The 17,898-nt window shown below is 45.2% G+C and overlaps 1 protein-coding gene across 1 annotated transcript in view; it reads right to left on the bottom strand.

Moving 5' to 3' along the window:
• The window catches only part of CFAP221 (cilia and flagella associated protein 221), an 86,614-nt gene that overhangs the window by 23,896 nt on the left and 44,820 nt on the right, over positions 1–17,898 (bottom strand). The window contains exons 7-14 of the mRNA XM_045868510.2: positions 17,303–17,462; positions 14,009–14,129; positions 13,813–13,924; positions 13,260–13,368; positions 10,524–10,611; positions 6,136–6,225; positions 5,093–5,191; positions 1,499–1,604 (exon numbers count right to left, since the gene is read on the bottom strand). Coding sequence (XP_045724466.2) covers positions 1,499–1,604; positions 5,093–5,191; positions 6,136–6,225; positions 10,524–10,611; positions 13,260–13,368; positions 13,813–13,924; positions 14,009–14,129; positions 17,303–17,462 — 885 coding nt within the window. The remainder of the gene's footprint in view (positions 1–1,498; positions 1,605–5,092; positions 5,192–6,135; positions 6,226–10,523; positions 10,612–13,259; positions 13,369–13,812; positions 13,925–14,008; positions 14,130–17,302; positions 17,463–17,898) is intronic.

Genomic DNA, 17,898 nt, shown 5'->3' on the forward strand with positions numbered 1-17,898 from the left:
CAGGGTCCTGCTGGACGCCATGCCCAGCGGCTGTTGGGTGTGTCCACAGAGAAGGGCTGCACAGGCTGCTTGTCCTCTGCGGGACTCCAAGCCTGCTGTCCGCCAGGCCACCCCTTTGGTACCCCTTTGGTACCCCTTTGGTACACCCTCCTTTGGTGAAGCCCAGCCCACCCCTTTTTGGGATGAATGGCAAGTCTTTCCTTGCCTCTGATGATGGACTCAGTAAACAGCACTGGATCAGGCCAAAAAGAAGGAAAAAAAGGATTAAAATGCAATAAAATGTTTTGAAAAACAAAACAAAACAAAACAAAACCACCCAACTAGATTTTGAAGGAGAGGAAGAATGAAGAGCCAGGCTTGGGGCTCAGGCTAGGGAGGGCAGGCAGGGTTTGGAAGGATTGGGACCTGCCTGTGGGTCTACATATGAGCCGTGGGGCAGAGAAGATGGGTGATGGGAGCCCAAAAGCCACTGAGGTGTGCCTCCAACAGCCCAGTCAACCCAGGCATCCGAGGACTGGAATTCCTTTAAGTAGCAAAGATCATATGAGATAAAAAGCTTTATGTGCGGGGCGCCTGGGTGGCTCAGTCCGTTGAGTGGCCAACTCTTGATCTCAGGGTCGTGAGTTCAAGCCCTGTGTTGGGCTCCATGCTGGGCAGGTAGTCTACTTAAAAAAAAAAAAAAAAAAGCTTTATGTGCAAATGCTAGATTGTGACAACACAAGATGTAGCCAGTGAGTCAATAAGTATGAATGTTGACCATCCTAGTCTCTCTGGTGACCAGAGAGAACCGAGGGCACAAAACAAGGGGTCAAACCACGGCCAAACTCCACAGCTGTCACAACTTGGCTGGGTCAGCAGGGCTGGCTAACTATCAGTTGGGCAGGCATTTCAGCCAAACCTGGCCTGGAGGTCTGATTTATGGTCTGGGTAGGCCTCCTGATGGTGCCCCCCCAAAGATGCCCACATTCTGTCCCTGATAGCTGTGATTCTGTCACCTTCCATGACCAAAGAAAGGGACTTTGCTGGTATGATTAAATTAAGGATCTGGAGATGGGGAGAGTGTCCTGCGTAGTCCAGGTGGGTGCAATGTTTTCACAGGATCCATGTGAGGAGGAGGCAGGAGGGCCAAAGTTAGAGGCAGCGATGTGACAACTCAAGCAGGGGGCAGAGTGATGTGAGGAAGGGACCTCTAGAAGCTGGAAAGGCCCGGAACAGACTTCTCCGCTGGGACCTCCAGAAGAAGCCAGCCCTGTTGACACCTTTGTTTTTAGACTTCTGACCTCCGGCAATGTGAGAAAACACATTTGTGTTGTTTAAAGCCTTTAAGTTTGTGGTGATTTGTTACAGTGGCCATAACAACAAACAAACAAACAAAAAACCTAATGGGTGTGATTTACGAAAATATTTTACCTCTACACAGCTAACCTCCTTATACAGGAAAGTCATGCTCAGAGGACTTAGGGTCGAAACTTTGCTGCACTTGGCAGATGTGCTCTACCTGTTATTACTGACTGTCTTCCTTGGCTCGGCTTTCTGCTTATGGTCTCCTTGTCCATGTTATGAATAGCAGTCAGCATACTGATTAACCTTCGATGAACCATGACCTGGAATTAGAAGGGATGATTTCCAAGTATTCATTGGTACATGCTCATTTTGGCATTCAACTTGATTCCCTTTCCCCAACCACGGCTAAGGGCTGAGGTCCCCGCTCTAAGTCAGAATGCACAGGGACCATGGCCCGCTGCCCTAGATGGAGGCCACGGGGACTTCAAGGTCTTGGCCATGTTGACTTGCCTGAATACAAAAAAAGACCAAGTTGTCATCTGGCCTTGTTCCACCCAATTTATGAGCCCTGTTTTTCTATTTCCAGAGTGGAAAAAATGACTAGTTCCACATTGCTTCTTTTCAGTGTATCTGAATAGCAATGCTCCCGCTGTGTTATTTTCAGAGTGGAGGGACCAAATAAACAGATGGTTCTGTAGGACTCGGGCTGTGGATTATGGGCAATGTTAGCTGTATACCACTGTGCTTTGCGTTCGGAGCGCGTGCTACTGGACGGGCCTGGAACCTGTGCTCAAAGCTGTGGCCGAAGGGACCATTTCGTCCACGATGAATACCCCTTTCCATCCCGTAATGGACTCTCATTTAACAAATAAATAGTATGAAGTGCCAATGCTGTGGCCTGTTCTGTCCTGCAGGCACCGAACCGACATTCTAAGTGTGTGTGTGTGCGTGTGTGTGTTGGGGGGGTGGTTACAATAAACATTTAAATGAATCAACAAGATAAATATCATGAAGAAAATAAAAGAGAGTAAATGCACGAGGGCATGACGGGGGTGGGGAGGCTGGGAAAGGGGGTGATCTGGCCACCGTTGCAAGGGTAATGATAGAAGACCTCACTGAGGAGGTGAGGTTTGATCTAAAACTGGAACGATGAGGAGAGAATGATCTGGGGAAGAGAATTCAGAGTAGAGGAACTAGCAACGATGAAGATCCCGCTTCAGGAACAGATGAGACATGTTTAAGGGACAGAGAGAAGTCCAGAGTGAAAAAAGTTGTGCATTTCATCCAATTGCAATGGGAAGCCTTTGGAGGGGCTTACCAGGGGAGGGGTATCATTGCCTTCCAGCTTTGGGAATACCACTCTGGCTGCCATGGGGGCCTGGAAGCAGGGAGGGCAGGGAGAGTTGCACTGGTCCAGGCGGGGTGGGGCGGGCGGTGACGGGGCTGTGGCTGAGCTGGGGAGATGACAGGAAGTCATCAGGCTGGGGATGCATCTGCACCTTGATCTGACAGTCTTGCTGGGAGTGAGGGAAAGACTGAGCCATCGCTCAGTGCAAAGCACATAGCAGCTGACAATGTTTTTTTCACACTGGAGGGCTCAGCCCAGAAAGGCCAGGTGGTCCCACTTGTGGGGAAAAAAGTGGCCAGTCTCGCTGCTGTTGGCCCATTGTCAATAGCTGTGCCCTCCTCCCTCGGAGCACAGCTTCGCGCTGCCTCTTTCCACCACTTTCTTCCCCACGCTGAGCATCTTGTGGCCACCTCTGTTCTGAACATAGCAGCCCACCCAGACAGAGCCTCAGCAGGGACAGGGTCCCCCAGGGCCCTGGAGGTTGGTCACAGGTCACCGATCAGCGAGTTCTGCCTCTCTCCCCCTGGACTGTCCCCCGTCCAGACTGAAAACACTGCTCGATGGATAACCTGCAACATAAACTTCTCGAGTCCCTTATACATATTCGCCCAGTTAATCTTCACAACAACTCTGAGACAGGTCTTAATGTGATCTTCAGTTACGGAGGAGGAAACTAACAGAGGTTATATAACTTGTCCAAGATCAGAAAGCTCATAAGTGGCATCAAGAATTAGGGGCAGAAGGGCGCCTGGGTGGCTCAGTTGGTTAAGCGACTGCCTTCGGCTCAGGTCATGATCCTGGAGTCCCGGGATCGAGTCCCGCATCGGGCTCCTTGCTCGGCAGGGAGCCTGCTTCTCCCTCTGACCCTCCCCCCTCTCATGTGCTCTCTCTCTCTCTCATTCTCTCTGTCTCAAATAAATAAATAAAACCTTTAAAAAAAAGAATTAAGGGCAGGGTTGCCTGGGTGGCTCAATCGGTGAAACGTCTGCCTTGGGCTCGGATCATGATCCCAGCGTCCTGGGATCAAGCCCCACATCGGGCTCCCTGCTCAGCGGGGAGTCTGCTTCTTTCTCTCCCTCTGTTCCTCCCCACTGCTCACACACCCATTTAAAAAAAAAAAAAAATTAGGGGCAGGCAGCCTGGCTCCAGAGTCCAGGTCTCAGCCACTGCTCTGCCCTGCTTGAGGTATGGCTCTCCTCCGCGAGGCGGCCACACTCCAGTGGCTGGGACGAGAGACCTACAGGCAGCATAAGATGCAAGAGGCACCACGGAGATGGCTCAGTGCTAATGCTTGGGCTAGTTCTTGAAGAAAAAATAGGCTTGCGTTGGCCCAAAGGACAAGTATGCACAGAGGGAGGGGAAATGGAATGTCTTCTCAGTTGAAGGGTGAGGAGGTTTGCAGTAGGGAATGGGTTGGTGTGTTTGGGAGATGAGGACTGGGACAATACAGAAGATGGAGCTGGGGAGTGGGGGGGAAGGTGGCACTAAGCTAGAGAGGTATGGCTGCCGTTAGAACAGGGAGTCACTTGACACCCTTTATTTTTTATCCTGATCATAGGAAGCCATTGGAGGCTCTAAGGAGCTGGGTGGAAAGCCAATGTGAGGGTGAAAAAGCCACAGGAGTGAGATGACACGTCTTGAATGGAAAGCCAGATGCCTGGATGAGATAAGATCCCACAGGAATTCTCAATTGTTCTCTCTAGAAGTAACTGATCAAAATCCAATTGTTCTAGAGTTACCACAGGACCCAGCAATTCTAGTCTTAGGTATATACCCAAGAGAATTGAAAACACATGTCCACAAACGTGTACACGAATGTTCATAACATTATTATGCATAATGGCCGAAAAGCGAGAACAACACAAATGTTCCAGCTGATGAATAGATACAATATGGCATATCTACACAATGGGATGATGGGATAGTATCCATCCATGAAAGGAAATGAAGTACTGGTACAGTACATGGATGAACCTTGAAAGCTAGCTGAGTGAAAGAGTGAAAGAGCCAGTTACAAAAGGCCATGTGCCCTATGATACCATGTTTATGAAATGTCCAGAAAGGGTGAATCCATAGAGACAGAAAGCCAATCAGTGGTTGCCAGGGACTGGGGTATGGAGAGAGGCCGTTAATGGGAACCAGGTTTCTCTTTGCAGTGATAAAAAATGTTCTAAAATTAATCATGGAATCGCTATGTCTTACGCCTGAAACTCCTATAACATTGTATGCTAACTACACTTCAATAAAATTTTTTTAAATGTTCTAAAGTTAGATCGCAGTGATGGTTGCAGAACTCTGTAAATACATTAAAAACCACCAAACTATATACTTTACAATAGTGAATTTTATGGTAAATGAATTATATCTCAATAAAACTGTTTATAAAAAAAACCTCATTGTTCGATTTTCTTGTGCTGAGGACTAAACAAATTAAAATTTCTGTTTGGTGCTGGGACTTACCTTGCGAGCGGCTTGTTGAAAGCGCTTTTGTGCCCTGAACCTGTTGACCCAGGTATTATTAATGAGTGGATCAAAATTAGGATGGAATTCCTTGATTTTCTGTGAAAATAGGACATAGGCACATCTTAGATTTAAATTTTAACTCCAGGTAGGAGCATTTAATAAAAATGTTTTTGAGTTTGATCCTAAATCAAGTGATGATTTGTCCTGCCATGGAATGAGTGTTTATTCCACACTTTTAGAGTACATAGCAGTATAGGGAATACTTCTTGGGTTGGGGGCTAAAAGTGGGATTTGAGATTTGGGTTTTAAGAAATTGACAGTGTAGGGGCGCCTGGGTGGCTCAGTCAGTTAAGTGTCTGCCTTCAGCTCAGGTCATGATCCCAGGGTCCTGGGATCGAGCCCCACATTGGGCTCCCCGCTCAGTGAGGAATCTGCTTCTCCCTCTGCCCCCTCCCCATTCTTGTGCTCTCTCTCACTCTCTCAAATTTTCTCATTGTCACGATTAAAAATTGGGGTTTTAGACACTATCACATGACAGAGGACGCTCAGCTGAGGGGGCCACTGTCCCCATTTTATGTTTGAGGAGACTGAGGCACAGAGGCTAAGAGGGCTTTTCCCAGGTCCCAAATCTGTGAGAGAGCTGGGACCAGGACTCTGGCTTCTGGCCTCCTGTCGTGTATCCTTCCCACCAAGGGCAGGGGGCAAGGAACAGAGGCCCAGGACCCTCTGCAGACAGAGGCTTGGAGAGCAAAGGGAAACAAAAAAAGGAGACTAGGAAGGAGAAAGTAGAGGGGCTTCCAGGAGCCAAAGAATTTAATGCTGTTGATTTCAAGGGAAACATTAATTATGATTTTTGATGTTTCACTTGCAAATATATAGTAAAAAAACACTCCAAAAATATAAATTAAAATGTAAATGTAAATTAAAACTTAGTAAATATCTCTTGGTAAAAGCATTTCTATAAAATTGTTTAGTGTTTTAAAAATAAAAATATAAAGGGCTGCTGATAATTAGCTCCCAAATAAAGGAAAGTTACCTACTTCTTCTAGATTGTGAACAACCCGTTTCTGGTTGACTTCTGTCTTGATGCGCTGAAATTCCTCATCCAAAACAGGATCTCCTCTATCTAGCTGGGTTTTTTAATCACCAAAAATATTAAAATTGAATACAAATACACACAACTGTATATCTCTTTAAAACTGACAGAAACCCATCAAAGGATCAGTAACACCGAGACGTGAGGTTTGGTTGGGAGTGGGTGACAGAGGGTTAAAGTGACCATTATAATTACACTCACTGTTCAAACACAGGGGGTTGTAACAGCTGAGCAGACGCAGAACTTTATTTTCATCACCAGGGGACATGGCTCTGGGAAATCATTTTCAAAGCATTTAAAACTCACAGAAAGGATTTTAAGAAACTGTGTAACCATGGGAGTGCAGAGATTTCGTTTAGAAAGAAACTTAAAGTTTCAAGCTCCTTGGAGCTGATTATCCCAGTATGGGGTTTAACAAAGGTGCATAATTCCTCCCCTCTCCTGGGTGGTGCAGGTGAATTGGGATCTGCCCCTTCCCTGGAGTAAGTGTCCTCCTCCAGGCTGCTCCCCATCCCCGGGGCCCTGAAGCTGTCTGTCCTATTCCCCAGGAGCCATGGGACACTCCCCCCGGAAGGCTGGCTGGCTGGGCTTGATTGGTGTCTGCATACACCTGACTCCATGGAAAAAGGAACTGTGTCCACTGCAAAAGCTTGTTAGTTTTTACCTATCTGTGGTTTTTATTACTTGTTAAATTACTTCCAAATCTAGCTTGGCTTGTATGTACGCTGTTTGCAATCATTTTTAAAGACTTAACTGGAAGCAATCTATTCGGATCACCACATTAACAAGAGACACAAGAGAGTTGTATGATTGTCACCAGGTGGTGAGCTGTCTAGCTCTGATTTGCACATATCAGGGAGCTGAGTCTGAGACTGTGGACCTTAACTCAAAAGACAGATTTTGTGGGGAGAGACCCAGACCTCCACCACTAAAAATAAAATAAAATGAAATAAAGCACCTTAAAGAAGGGATTGGCAAATAGCTTGTTAGCTGGAAGAGAGAGGAGGGCGAGGTCTTATATATTTATCAATACTCTATTTATGATGAATGTTTGGGAATTTACTATCAACGACCATCTCCCATCATCCTGCTATAACTCCCACTCCCTCTTCCGCTCCCCCCTCCCCAGCTCTTTTTTCTCAGCTTTCTGCCACATGGCCTGGGCCTCCGGGTGTTCCTTGCCACTGGGTCACCTGCCAGGATTCAGCTGCCTGATGAGATCTCGCAGACACACAGAATAGGGTCTCTACAACACTTGCGCTCCACCTGTACTGGGGCTCAGGGGCCCAGTGAGTGATGTTAAGGACGTGACCACTCCTTTTCTGCTGCCCTTGGGTACCCTTGTGACTGCTCGCTCCTCTCTGCAGTCCTCTCTCTAGTCCCTGCTCATGGCTCTCACTGCAGCTGGCCTGGCCTCCAGGGGCACCTAGAAGGACAAGGCCACCTGCAGCCTTCAACGGCCCCCTCTCTGCACGTGAGCCTGACGACACCATGGTCCTTCCTCCTGTTCAAGGTCAATCTTCTCTTCTGACCATGGTGTCTTCCCAAACTTTTTCAGGCCTTTCCTCTGCGACTGCCCTTTGCCTTTAGAATACAAGTGCTCTCGAGTTTTCCAACTTAGAAATCCCCTCCTTGAGGGGCGCCTGGGTGGCTCAGTTGGTTAAGCGGCTGCCTTCGGCTCAGGTCATGATCCTGGAGTCCTGGGATCGAGCCCCACGTCTGGCTCCCTGCTCAGCAGAGAGCCTGCCTCTCCCTCTCCCTCTGCCTGCCACTCTGCCTATTTGTGCTCTCTCTTTCTCTGTCAAATCCCCTTCTAATGGTCCATGCTCTGACTCTTACCCCCTGGTCATCTCAACTTCTCAAGAAACCAGCTACTCACTTCCCTGCATTCCTTGAGCCATTGGCCACTTGGCTTTTTACCTCCACCTCTCTCCTGGGGTTGCTATCGCTAAGGCAAACAAGGACTTCCAAGTGGCCAAACACACCCTGTACTTCTCAGGCCCAGCCAACCTGGATCCCTCCCCATCTGCTTTTTTAGTGTAGTCCAGTTCTCCTGACCTCCCTGACCATTTCCCTTCTGTCTCCTTCGCTATCTGCTGCTCTCCCCTCAAATCATGAGGTTCTCTGGCTTTCCCACCTTGAGCTACCGGCTTCTCGCGCCTTTCACTTTCCCCAGGTCACGGCGCTGTTCTGTGCTCTACTCTCTACCTCTCTGCTGAGGTACACTTGTTCCTGCAGCCGCCACCTGGATGCCCTCCAGCCCCCGCCCCCAGATGTAACATATCCCAAGTTGAACTTTTCATCTTCCCCTTTCTTTGGTATTTGGGATCTCATTTAAAATAACCAGCACAGGGGCGCCCGGGTGGGTCAGTCATTAAGCATCTGCCTTTGGCTCAGGTCATGATCCTGGGGTCCTGGGATCGAGCCCCACATCGGCTCCCTGCTCAGCGGGGAGTCTGCTTCTCCCTCTGCCTGCCGTTCCCCCTGCTTGTGCTCTTTCTCTCTGTCAGATAAATAAACAAACTCTTAAAAAATAAATAAATAAAATCGCCAGCGCACACCCCAGCTGGACCCCTAGGAGCCATTTTATCCTCCCTCTTTCTTTCCCCTCAGTCACTGCACTTGGCACATTTTGAATCCTCTCTTAATGTTTCTGTGCCCCGTCTGGACTGTGCCCTTCTTGAGGGCAGGGATGGTGGCTCATTCACTAGCACAGAGTCTTACAAAGAGCACTTGTTAAACACACTTGAGAAACAAATACACAGTTGGGTTTGCCTGGCGTCCAAATGCTGGCAATTCCAGACTTCGCTGTCACACTGACCTACCTGGTCATGCCATGTCTGTGTCACCTTCATCTTTAGAATAGTTAGAAAATATCATCCCATTGGGGGGTGGACAGAAAACTCAATATTTTGTTTTTAAAATCCAATGCAGAGAAACAGAACTACAATCAAACTAAATTTCAATGCCCATCTAATATGTGCCTTCCCTAAGTGCCAAGGTTTACTAATTCTTTCGTCTCTCTTATAACAAATAAAGAAAGGCAAGATAAATTTATCCAAATATCTGATTGGGCTCCAATCAGAAAGAAGATCTAGGAAGAAAAATGTATTCTATATGAGAAATATATTTATATCTGACAAGATACATGTTTTTCCCCAATCCTTCCTACCCAATGCTGCCACTGAGCATGGGAAGCTCATGCTCCTAAGCTTAAATATATGTGTTATGGTTGAACCATGTCCCTCCAAAATTCATATGTTGAAATCTTAACCCCTAGTTAGCTCAGAATGTGACTGTGTTTGAAGATACAGTTTTTGAAGGTGTAATCAAATTAAAATGAGGTGGGCTCTAGGCCAATGTGACTGGTGTCTTTTATAAGAGGAAGTCTGGACAGAGAAAAAAGAAGGTAAAGACACAGGGAAAAGATGGTCTAAAAGTCAAGAAGAGAGATCATTCCCTCATGTCCCTTAGAAGATCATGCACCTTGATCTTGGGCTGCCAGAACGGTGAGAAAATACATTTCTGTTGCTTACACCACCCAGTCTGGTACTTTTATAGCAGCCCAAGCAGACTAATATGACACGAGATGATTCTGCAAGTCCTACCAACCAAGTCCGAGCCCCTGAGACAGGAAGCCCAAGCCGAGCTCCTCTGGCTGACGTGTGTCCTGTGCTTCAGTGACTATGGGTCTGTCCCCAGTGTCCCCTGCACCTGCCCTCAGGGAACAAGGTCTCACATGCCATGGTGAGCCCGGGGGTGTGGCACAGTCCCACCACTCCCGTCTCTACCCCTCCCTGAATCCACAGGTGCTGCCTTGGCAACCCAGCTGTGGCCACCTCCCCTCAACCAGTTTGTCCCCCTCTCTGCTCAAACCCTTGAGTGTCTCTGACTTGGAACTTTTCTCTGGCTCTGGCATTGCTCCTGGTCTCTGTCTTTGGGTTCCTCTTACTCTCATGCTCCGCAGATCATGGGACAGGTGTACCTCACGCCCAGAACTCCAGCCTGAATTTGAGGCATTCCCCTCCCTCTGAATTGAATACCTTTGTCCTCTTTACTACCTTTCCCAAAATTATACCATGTCTTCCAAGAAGCTTTCCAATCAGATGAGCTCTCTCTCCTCTCTGGCCTTTGACTCCCCACAATATTTAGTAGAGGTTTCTTGTGACATCTACAGCTAGCCTTGATTTACGGTTAGCAATTAACTTGTCATCAGCCTCCTCCCCTCCCAACATAACTTTGTGTTCTTTCTTCTGATGTGGCATCTTGCATATAGCAGGAATTCAAACTATTTAGTGCAATCAACATCATCGAATTAGCATTGATTCTGACCTTATATTTGGTGTCTTCTCTTTGCCGCTCTTCAGTAAGGTCTTTTCTAAATTTAAAAGACATATGATCTCTACCAAGGTGCACCTGCCTGGGGAGAAAAAAAAACAGCTTCCAGAACGCATCGGAATACCATGGCCCGTTGGGGGACGGAGTGGCTTAGATTCTCCACAACTGAAGGGAGGTGCAGAGATACTGGAGGAGGGCCACGGGGGAGAGAAGTTGTAGAGACTACAGCAACATAACTGAGATGAAGACTGTGTTCTACAAAATGAAGCTTCTCTCCTAGCCACGCAGGCTGAATATTTATGAGTAAAAGAAAATCTGGATGCTCAACATCAGTAGTCATTAGGGAAATGCGAATCAAAACCACAATGACTGATGTACTACATTACACCCACTAGGATGATGATGATGATGATGATGATAAGAAGGAAGGAAAATAACAGGCATTGCCAAGGATGTGGACCAACTGGAACCCTTGTACATTGCTGATGGGAGCATAAAATGGTGCAGCCGCTGTGGAAAACAGTCTGGCCGTTTCTCAAAAAGTTAAACATAGAGTTACCATATGACCCAGCAATTCCCCTCCTAGGTATGTACCCAAGAGAACTAAAAAGATGTGTGCACACAGAAGCTCGCATATAAATGTTCACAGCAGCCTTCTTCACAATGGCCAAAAAGTGAAAACCACCCAAATGTCTGTCAACTGATAAATGGGTAAACAAAATGTAGTAGGCTGTACAATGGAATCTTATGCAGCCATAAAAAGGAATGAAGTCTTGATAGATGCTATGATGCAGATGAACCTTCAACCCGTGTTAAATGAAAGAAGCCAGTTACAAAAGGCCACATACGTATGTATGATTCCATTTATTTTAAATGTTCTATAGAGATATAAAGCAAATAGAGCAAATCTATAGAGATATAAAGTAGATTGGTGGTCGCCAAGGGCTGGGAAGGGACAGGGAATGGGGAGTGACTGCTAAATGGGTATGGGGTTTCCTTCTGGAGTGATGCAAACGTTTTGGAGTCGCATGGTGGTGACGGTTGCACCACCCTGTGAATACACTAAAAACTTCTGCATTGTCCACTTTAAAATGGTTAACATGGTGACTTTTGTGCTTTGTGAGCTTTAGCACAGTTTTGAAAACTCTGGTATGTAATATATTGATCACGGAGCCTGGCACGTGTTCCAAATAAACAGTAGCTATGATTTTAAAAGGGGAGAGGGTATCTGGAGAACTGTTTGACTGAAGGAGCCTGGAGAGACCTGGAAGCTAAATACAAATGGTCTGACCTTTGTTTGGATGCTGGATTCTTCTCTGAAAACAAAAAACAAAAAGCCCGGATAGAAAGGACATTATTGAGACAACCTGGTAAATCTGCAGATAGGCTAGTGATTCTAATAGTATGGTGTCAGTGCTAGATTTCTTGGAAGTGATGATGCTAATGTTGGAGAATGTCCTTAGGAGCTGCGTGCTAAGGTCTCTAAGAGCGAAGCTTCGTGATGCCTGCAACTTACCTTCAAATGCTTCAAAAGCAGGTGTGTGTGAAGTGTGCCTTTGTGTGTGTGTGTGTGTGTGTGTGTGTGTGTGTAGACAGGGGAAATCTACGTGGCATAATGTCAACAACTAGTGAATCGATGTCAAGTGTATATGGGTGTTGCTGGCAGGTTTAAAAATCTTTTGACACAAAAAGGCGGGAGAAAATATTCAGTGAACGACAGAATCTTCAAAACTGAATTGAGGTTGTGATTTCAGGCGTGCTACAAAGCACAGAAGTAAGGAAATACCCCAGTGTTGGCAGTGGTCATTGCATTATAGCGGATTTGTTTCCCTTTTCTCCACTTAAACAATATATATTTTTTTCGGGTTTTCTACAAAGACAGTGTGGCCATTTTTTACAATAGGGAAAAGAGTATTTTTAAAAAATGATCTGCAGTGACTTGGAGTACTTCCCATCTAACCAGGGCCAGACCAGGAACAGAGGCTGCTGTGGAAAGAGAGGTTGCTTCTGTGAGACATGAAGGACACTGCCCTGGGCAAGCAGGGTGGCGGGCTGGGGGACATCTGTGAAGGCCCGGGAGGTCGGCGCATGTTCTCTCTGTCCGGGAAGTGCGGCGTGGGGCACAGGCAAGGGGCCTCTCCAAGACTCTTTCTAAGAGTCTCTTTTTTAGCTCGGTTCAAGAGTTTCTAAAGTTTACTTTAGTGGAGTCTGTGCACACGGATACTTCTGGTATGACCGGTAAAAACCTGGGGACAGGGCTGCGTTTTGACTGCAGGAGCACAAGACAGAGGTCTCACAGCTGAGTTCTGGAACCTCCACCTGGAGCCTCTCCCACCCCAGCCTGCACTGCTGGGCTCCCCAGAGGCGCCTGGGGCAGACAGCCGGGGGCACAGGGGCTGAGGTGGGGGGGCGGGGGGAGGGTGTTGAGATTCAGGGCCCCTAGGGAGAGACGGGGTGCTGACAGCAGTGGCCAGCAGGGAGCAGTGTCCTGGCGTCTCCCACAGTTCACTCCAGTTCTGCCACTGTCTGGTCACACTTAGGAAAGAGCATGGTTTGGTCACAGTGATTTATGCCGAATGGAAACTTCTAAGGTCCAGGGGAGAAGAGGGATTAATCAAACTTTCCAAAGGGCACAAAAAACAATTATATTTCATTGTGTCTCATTGTATAAAAAGCCATTACTACAAACACTGTACTGTCCCTTGATATAAATAATTGTTCAATATTTACCACTTAAGGTGATTTTCGATCTCTTCGTCAGTGTCCTGTCTGACTTTCTGTTCAAAGAGTGCTTCCTTCATCTGTCTTGTTTTTGAAATCTCATTGCCTTGGTCCAAAACTGAGGGCAAGAGCAAACAATGATTATGCCAGTAATCAAATCAGAAGCATTTGCCAAGAGAAAACCACATTTCTTTTTTTTTTTTAAGATTTTATTTATTTATTTATTTATTTATTTATTTATTTATTTATTTATTTGACAGAGAGACACAGCGAGAGAGGGAACACAAGCCGGGGGAGTGGGAGAGGGAGAAGCAGGCTTCCCACTGAGCAGGTACCCCGATGTGGGGCTTGATCCCAGGACCCTGGGATCATGACCTGAGCCGAAGGCAGACGCTTAATGACTGAGCTACCTAAGTGCCTGGAGAAAACCACATTTCTAATGGTAAAACATAACAGCCATCTAACTGAGTTTTGCTGTTGTTGTTCATAAATAGTAAATGTGTCAAGCAATAATTCTTCACTATTCGGCCAGTGGCTGATTTACAATGGATCAACTAGTTACCTTCTCTTAATTCTTTAACCTTCAATTTTCCTGGTTCTTGGTTTAAAACAGTTGCCACAGCAAATGGATTCGATAAATCTACTGGAAATCTCAAGTTCTGATATTCAATTTCCTGAGAGCAAAATCAGGAGGGAAAATTCATTATTTTGTTTCTCTATCATTCTTTCTATCACGTTGAGCATAACGTCCAGGTTACCTTAATCTTCGGAGGCTTTCGTTTTGGTGGCGGTCGCTGGAAAGGTATGTGTGTCATTGCCTTTCCTGGAGGAACGTCTACTTTCTTAGAAAGAGCATTTAATCTTCCAAATTCTTCTAATCTATAGTTTAAAACAGATATTAAATTACTATATAATCCAACAACTCAAGGTTCCTACTTTTTTAAAAGATTTTATTTATTTATTTGACAGAGAGAGAGCACAAGCGGGGGAGCAGGAGAGGCAGAGGGAGCGGGAGAAGCAGGCTCCCCGTGGAGCACGGAGTCTGACACGAGGCTTGATCCCAGGACGCCGGGATCATGACTTGAGCTGAAGGCAGAAGTTTAACTGAGCCACCCAGGTGCCCCAAAGTTCCTATTTTTTAAAGACTTTTTAAGTAATCTCTACACCCAAGATGGGGCTCGAACTTACAACCTTGAGATCAACAGTCACGTGCTCTACTGACTAAGCCAACCAGGTGTCCCACAAGGTTCCTATTTTTATGTTCCTTCTGATAATATCATGACTTTCAGTCCATTTAATGACTATAACTATACTGAAAATAAATCTGTGTGCTAAAACAGTGGTCTACTAAAATAAATGTAATGTTAGTATACCAGACTATAATCATATATGCCAAAATCGTCTACCAATGGTGGCTCTTCCTTACCTTCTCAAAGAACATAACAAGTGGACCATATGACATGCTGAAAAATGCTCTCCTGGTCTAGTGTGATTCATTTCTCAGCTATTGGTTTTCAATAGCTAAATCTACTACATTTAAAAAAATTCCTCCACTGATGTATGTTCCTAGTAAAAGAATGATTATGCCCAAGTGACTCAGACTAATGTTCGAGATCTTTTCTGCAACTGAAAACTGTTTTTGGACATTTATGGACACACAGACAGGGCTACTACCCTGCCTCCAGAAGCTCCTGGAGTCGTTTATTATGGGATGTAGTAGAACTACGTCATGTTCAATGCTATGAAGCATTTCTTTAAGTGAGAATATGTGAACACTAGTTTTGCAGGATTACGTATGTCCATGATATTACAGAAATATGAATACACTAACATTCATTCATTCTAATGGTCACAAACCATTTGCTGAACACCTACTGAACGGACCCCACTGCACAACACAGGGGACATGCCAGCAATCTCAAACTTAACATCGTCTATGGAAGAGTCTCCTGAAAGGTCAACGACCTGAGAGAACGTGTCCTTTGGTGAGATACCCACTGACTGACAGACTGTAGTGTGCAGGGCGGAGGCACTGGGTTACGAAGCTAGAGGTGGTCCAGCACCCACATATCATCAGAACTTTGACATCACCTCTGCTATAAATATTGGGGAACAACAAAAAATTTTTGAAGGTGTTAAAAAAAAAACAAAACAGGCTCCTTAAGGGATCTAATGCTGACAACAGAAATGAAGGGGTCTAAGGAAGTGATACATTTTAATAAGGAGTTACTCGTGGAACTTCAGCAAGTTCCACCGTATTCTGGTGGAATACTGGCTGGCTCAGTCAGTAGAGCACTGTATTCTGAAATAACAACAAAAAGCTACCTGTGACACTTTCAGAGAACACCGTGGCCAGGGTAATTTTTTTCCTAGACGGTGGAACTCATATGTTCTAGTACTAGTCTGCAGTCTGGGGAGACATGCAGGTCTTGAGACGGAGTCCTTGAAAACATCAAAAGTGCACTAAATAAGATATTAAACTCTGGCTGGGTGATCCAAACATAATAGTTTAGAAAGAGCGGATGTCTGCATTTGCGTGGTGCTTCTTCCATACAACGCTCTTGTGTATTTAAGAACGTGTCTGTGGGAAGCAAAAATCCCACTCAGGTGATGTCTTTAAGAAAGTCATTTGTACACCACGCATATGATGTGACATGGCAAACTGCATTTTCTTGGCCAGAAAATACCAGAAAAATTACTACTGTCTTTTATTTATAGCCACTGCTACTTGTTTATTGCCAGGATGATTTTATTTCTCCTATGGTTACCTGCAGGATTTGAGTTCAGCAGGCCACACTAACATCCCATAGTTGATTTAGGCTGCTTTGAATTTTTAGGAAGATCATGATATAAATATATAATAAGTCATGGAGTTAGTTCATATTTTGATATACTCTACTTTTAATATGCCTAATGAGGTTAATATGTGATGTGTATCTATGTGTGAGGGGAGAAAAGGAATAGCCAGCTATTTCTTTATCATTTTCAAAAATTTGTAAGGATTTTTCAAGATTAGGATTGATACCGTGACAAGTTTTCCTTTAGCTTTTATAAGACTCATGCATATTGGGAAAAACTTATCACTTTAACCAGGTACATTGGGATATAAAAATACAAGCTCACATTCATATAGAAATTGGAGTTCGGAAAAAATTTGTTATGAAGTAAAACTTAATCCCATTTCACACCTTTACATGGACTTGAATGCTGGGGATTCTTAAAAAAGAAAAACCCAACAAAACCTCCCATGTGGCACATTCTCATTTTTGCCTTGCATCGAAGTCACTTGTGATCCATGACTGATTCAGGCTCCTCTGCTGTGAGCATCCTCAGAGTGCAGACTGTGTCCCATGGGGCTTTGCAATGGACATGGCATACAGCAGGCACTCAGTTAATTGTAACTAAGTAGAATGTTATATCGAAATTTTGAAAACAGTTATGCTATTCCTGTCCTATGACTTACATTTGAAAGAGTGGGGGCGCCTGGGTGGCGCAGTTGGTTAAGCATTTGACTCTTGATTTTGGCTCAGGTCGTGATCTCGGGGTCATGGGACAGAGCCCTGCATCGGGCTCTGTGCTCAGCGTGGAGTCTGCTTGAGATTGTCTCTCCCTCTCCCTCTGCCCCTCCCGCTTGTGCACATTCACTCTCTCTCTCTCTCAAATAAATCAATCTTAAAAAAAATAAATTTGAAAGAACGTAATACATATGGTCATATATATACATATATGTAATATACATATATATAATACATACATATGGTCAAAACTCAACCAGCACAGCAGCAGTAATCAGGGAAGGCAAGTATCCCTCCATCCACCTTTTCTTGGTCATCTCTTCCCCTCTTGGCAGGAACAACACACTGCTATAAGCCTAGAGCTATTCTATGCATTATTGTTATATTTTAAAGAGTATTTTCTGAAAGTTCATCATTTTAAGTATGGTTTGGAGGGCATTCTGTTACAAGAAAGAAAGACAGAATGGAAGACATGGAGGCTCGGATCTTTTTTACAAAGTTTTAGGAAGAAACAAAGACATTCCAAAGCAGCCATACGGTAAAGCCATGTTGGGATGGCACGTTCCGGTGAAGACACATTCATATGGCTGAGAGTTGAACTGTGAGATCCACAGCTGCATTTTTATCTGCGCAATCCCATACTGGAATGGTTTGAATTTGACAGTCACGTTCACCTTCCCATTAGCCGGGATTATTCCTGAGGGGAAGGAAATGAGACAACATGGTTCTTTTTCCTGCGAAGCCCCATCAAAGAGGTTGACACACACACAAACACATTCTTCCCCTGGTAAGCCCAAGTATTTCTATTATCTTTATATAGTCTTTTCATTAAATCCATGTGAATCAACTTCGTCATGTTTACATTGATCTTATTTGCCAACTGCTATGTTAATTCTTTAAAATAATTATTTGGCTCTCAGTTATATAAATATATACACATCCATCAGCGTTAGCGAGTCAGACACGAACTCCTAGAACTATAATCTTTAAGCCAATTACCAGATGTCAGTGTTAATGCTGGGAGCAACAAGAAAAGCTAGGAACACACATACGAGTTTCTGTCCAAATAATTCAGTTCCCTACATTTTGGTGTCATTTGAATCTCTCCTTCCAAATCTTTGGGATGGACCACT

Source organism: Mirounga angustirostris, unplaced genomic scaffold (assembly GCF_029215605.1).
Source record: "Mirounga angustirostris isolate CCGP_5_RB_7025 unplaced genomic scaffold, mMirAng1.0.hap1 SCAF_3, whole genome shotgun sequence".
NCBI classification, from domain to species: Eukaryota; Metazoa; Chordata; class Mammalia; order Carnivora; family Phocidae; genus Mirounga; species Mirounga angustirostris.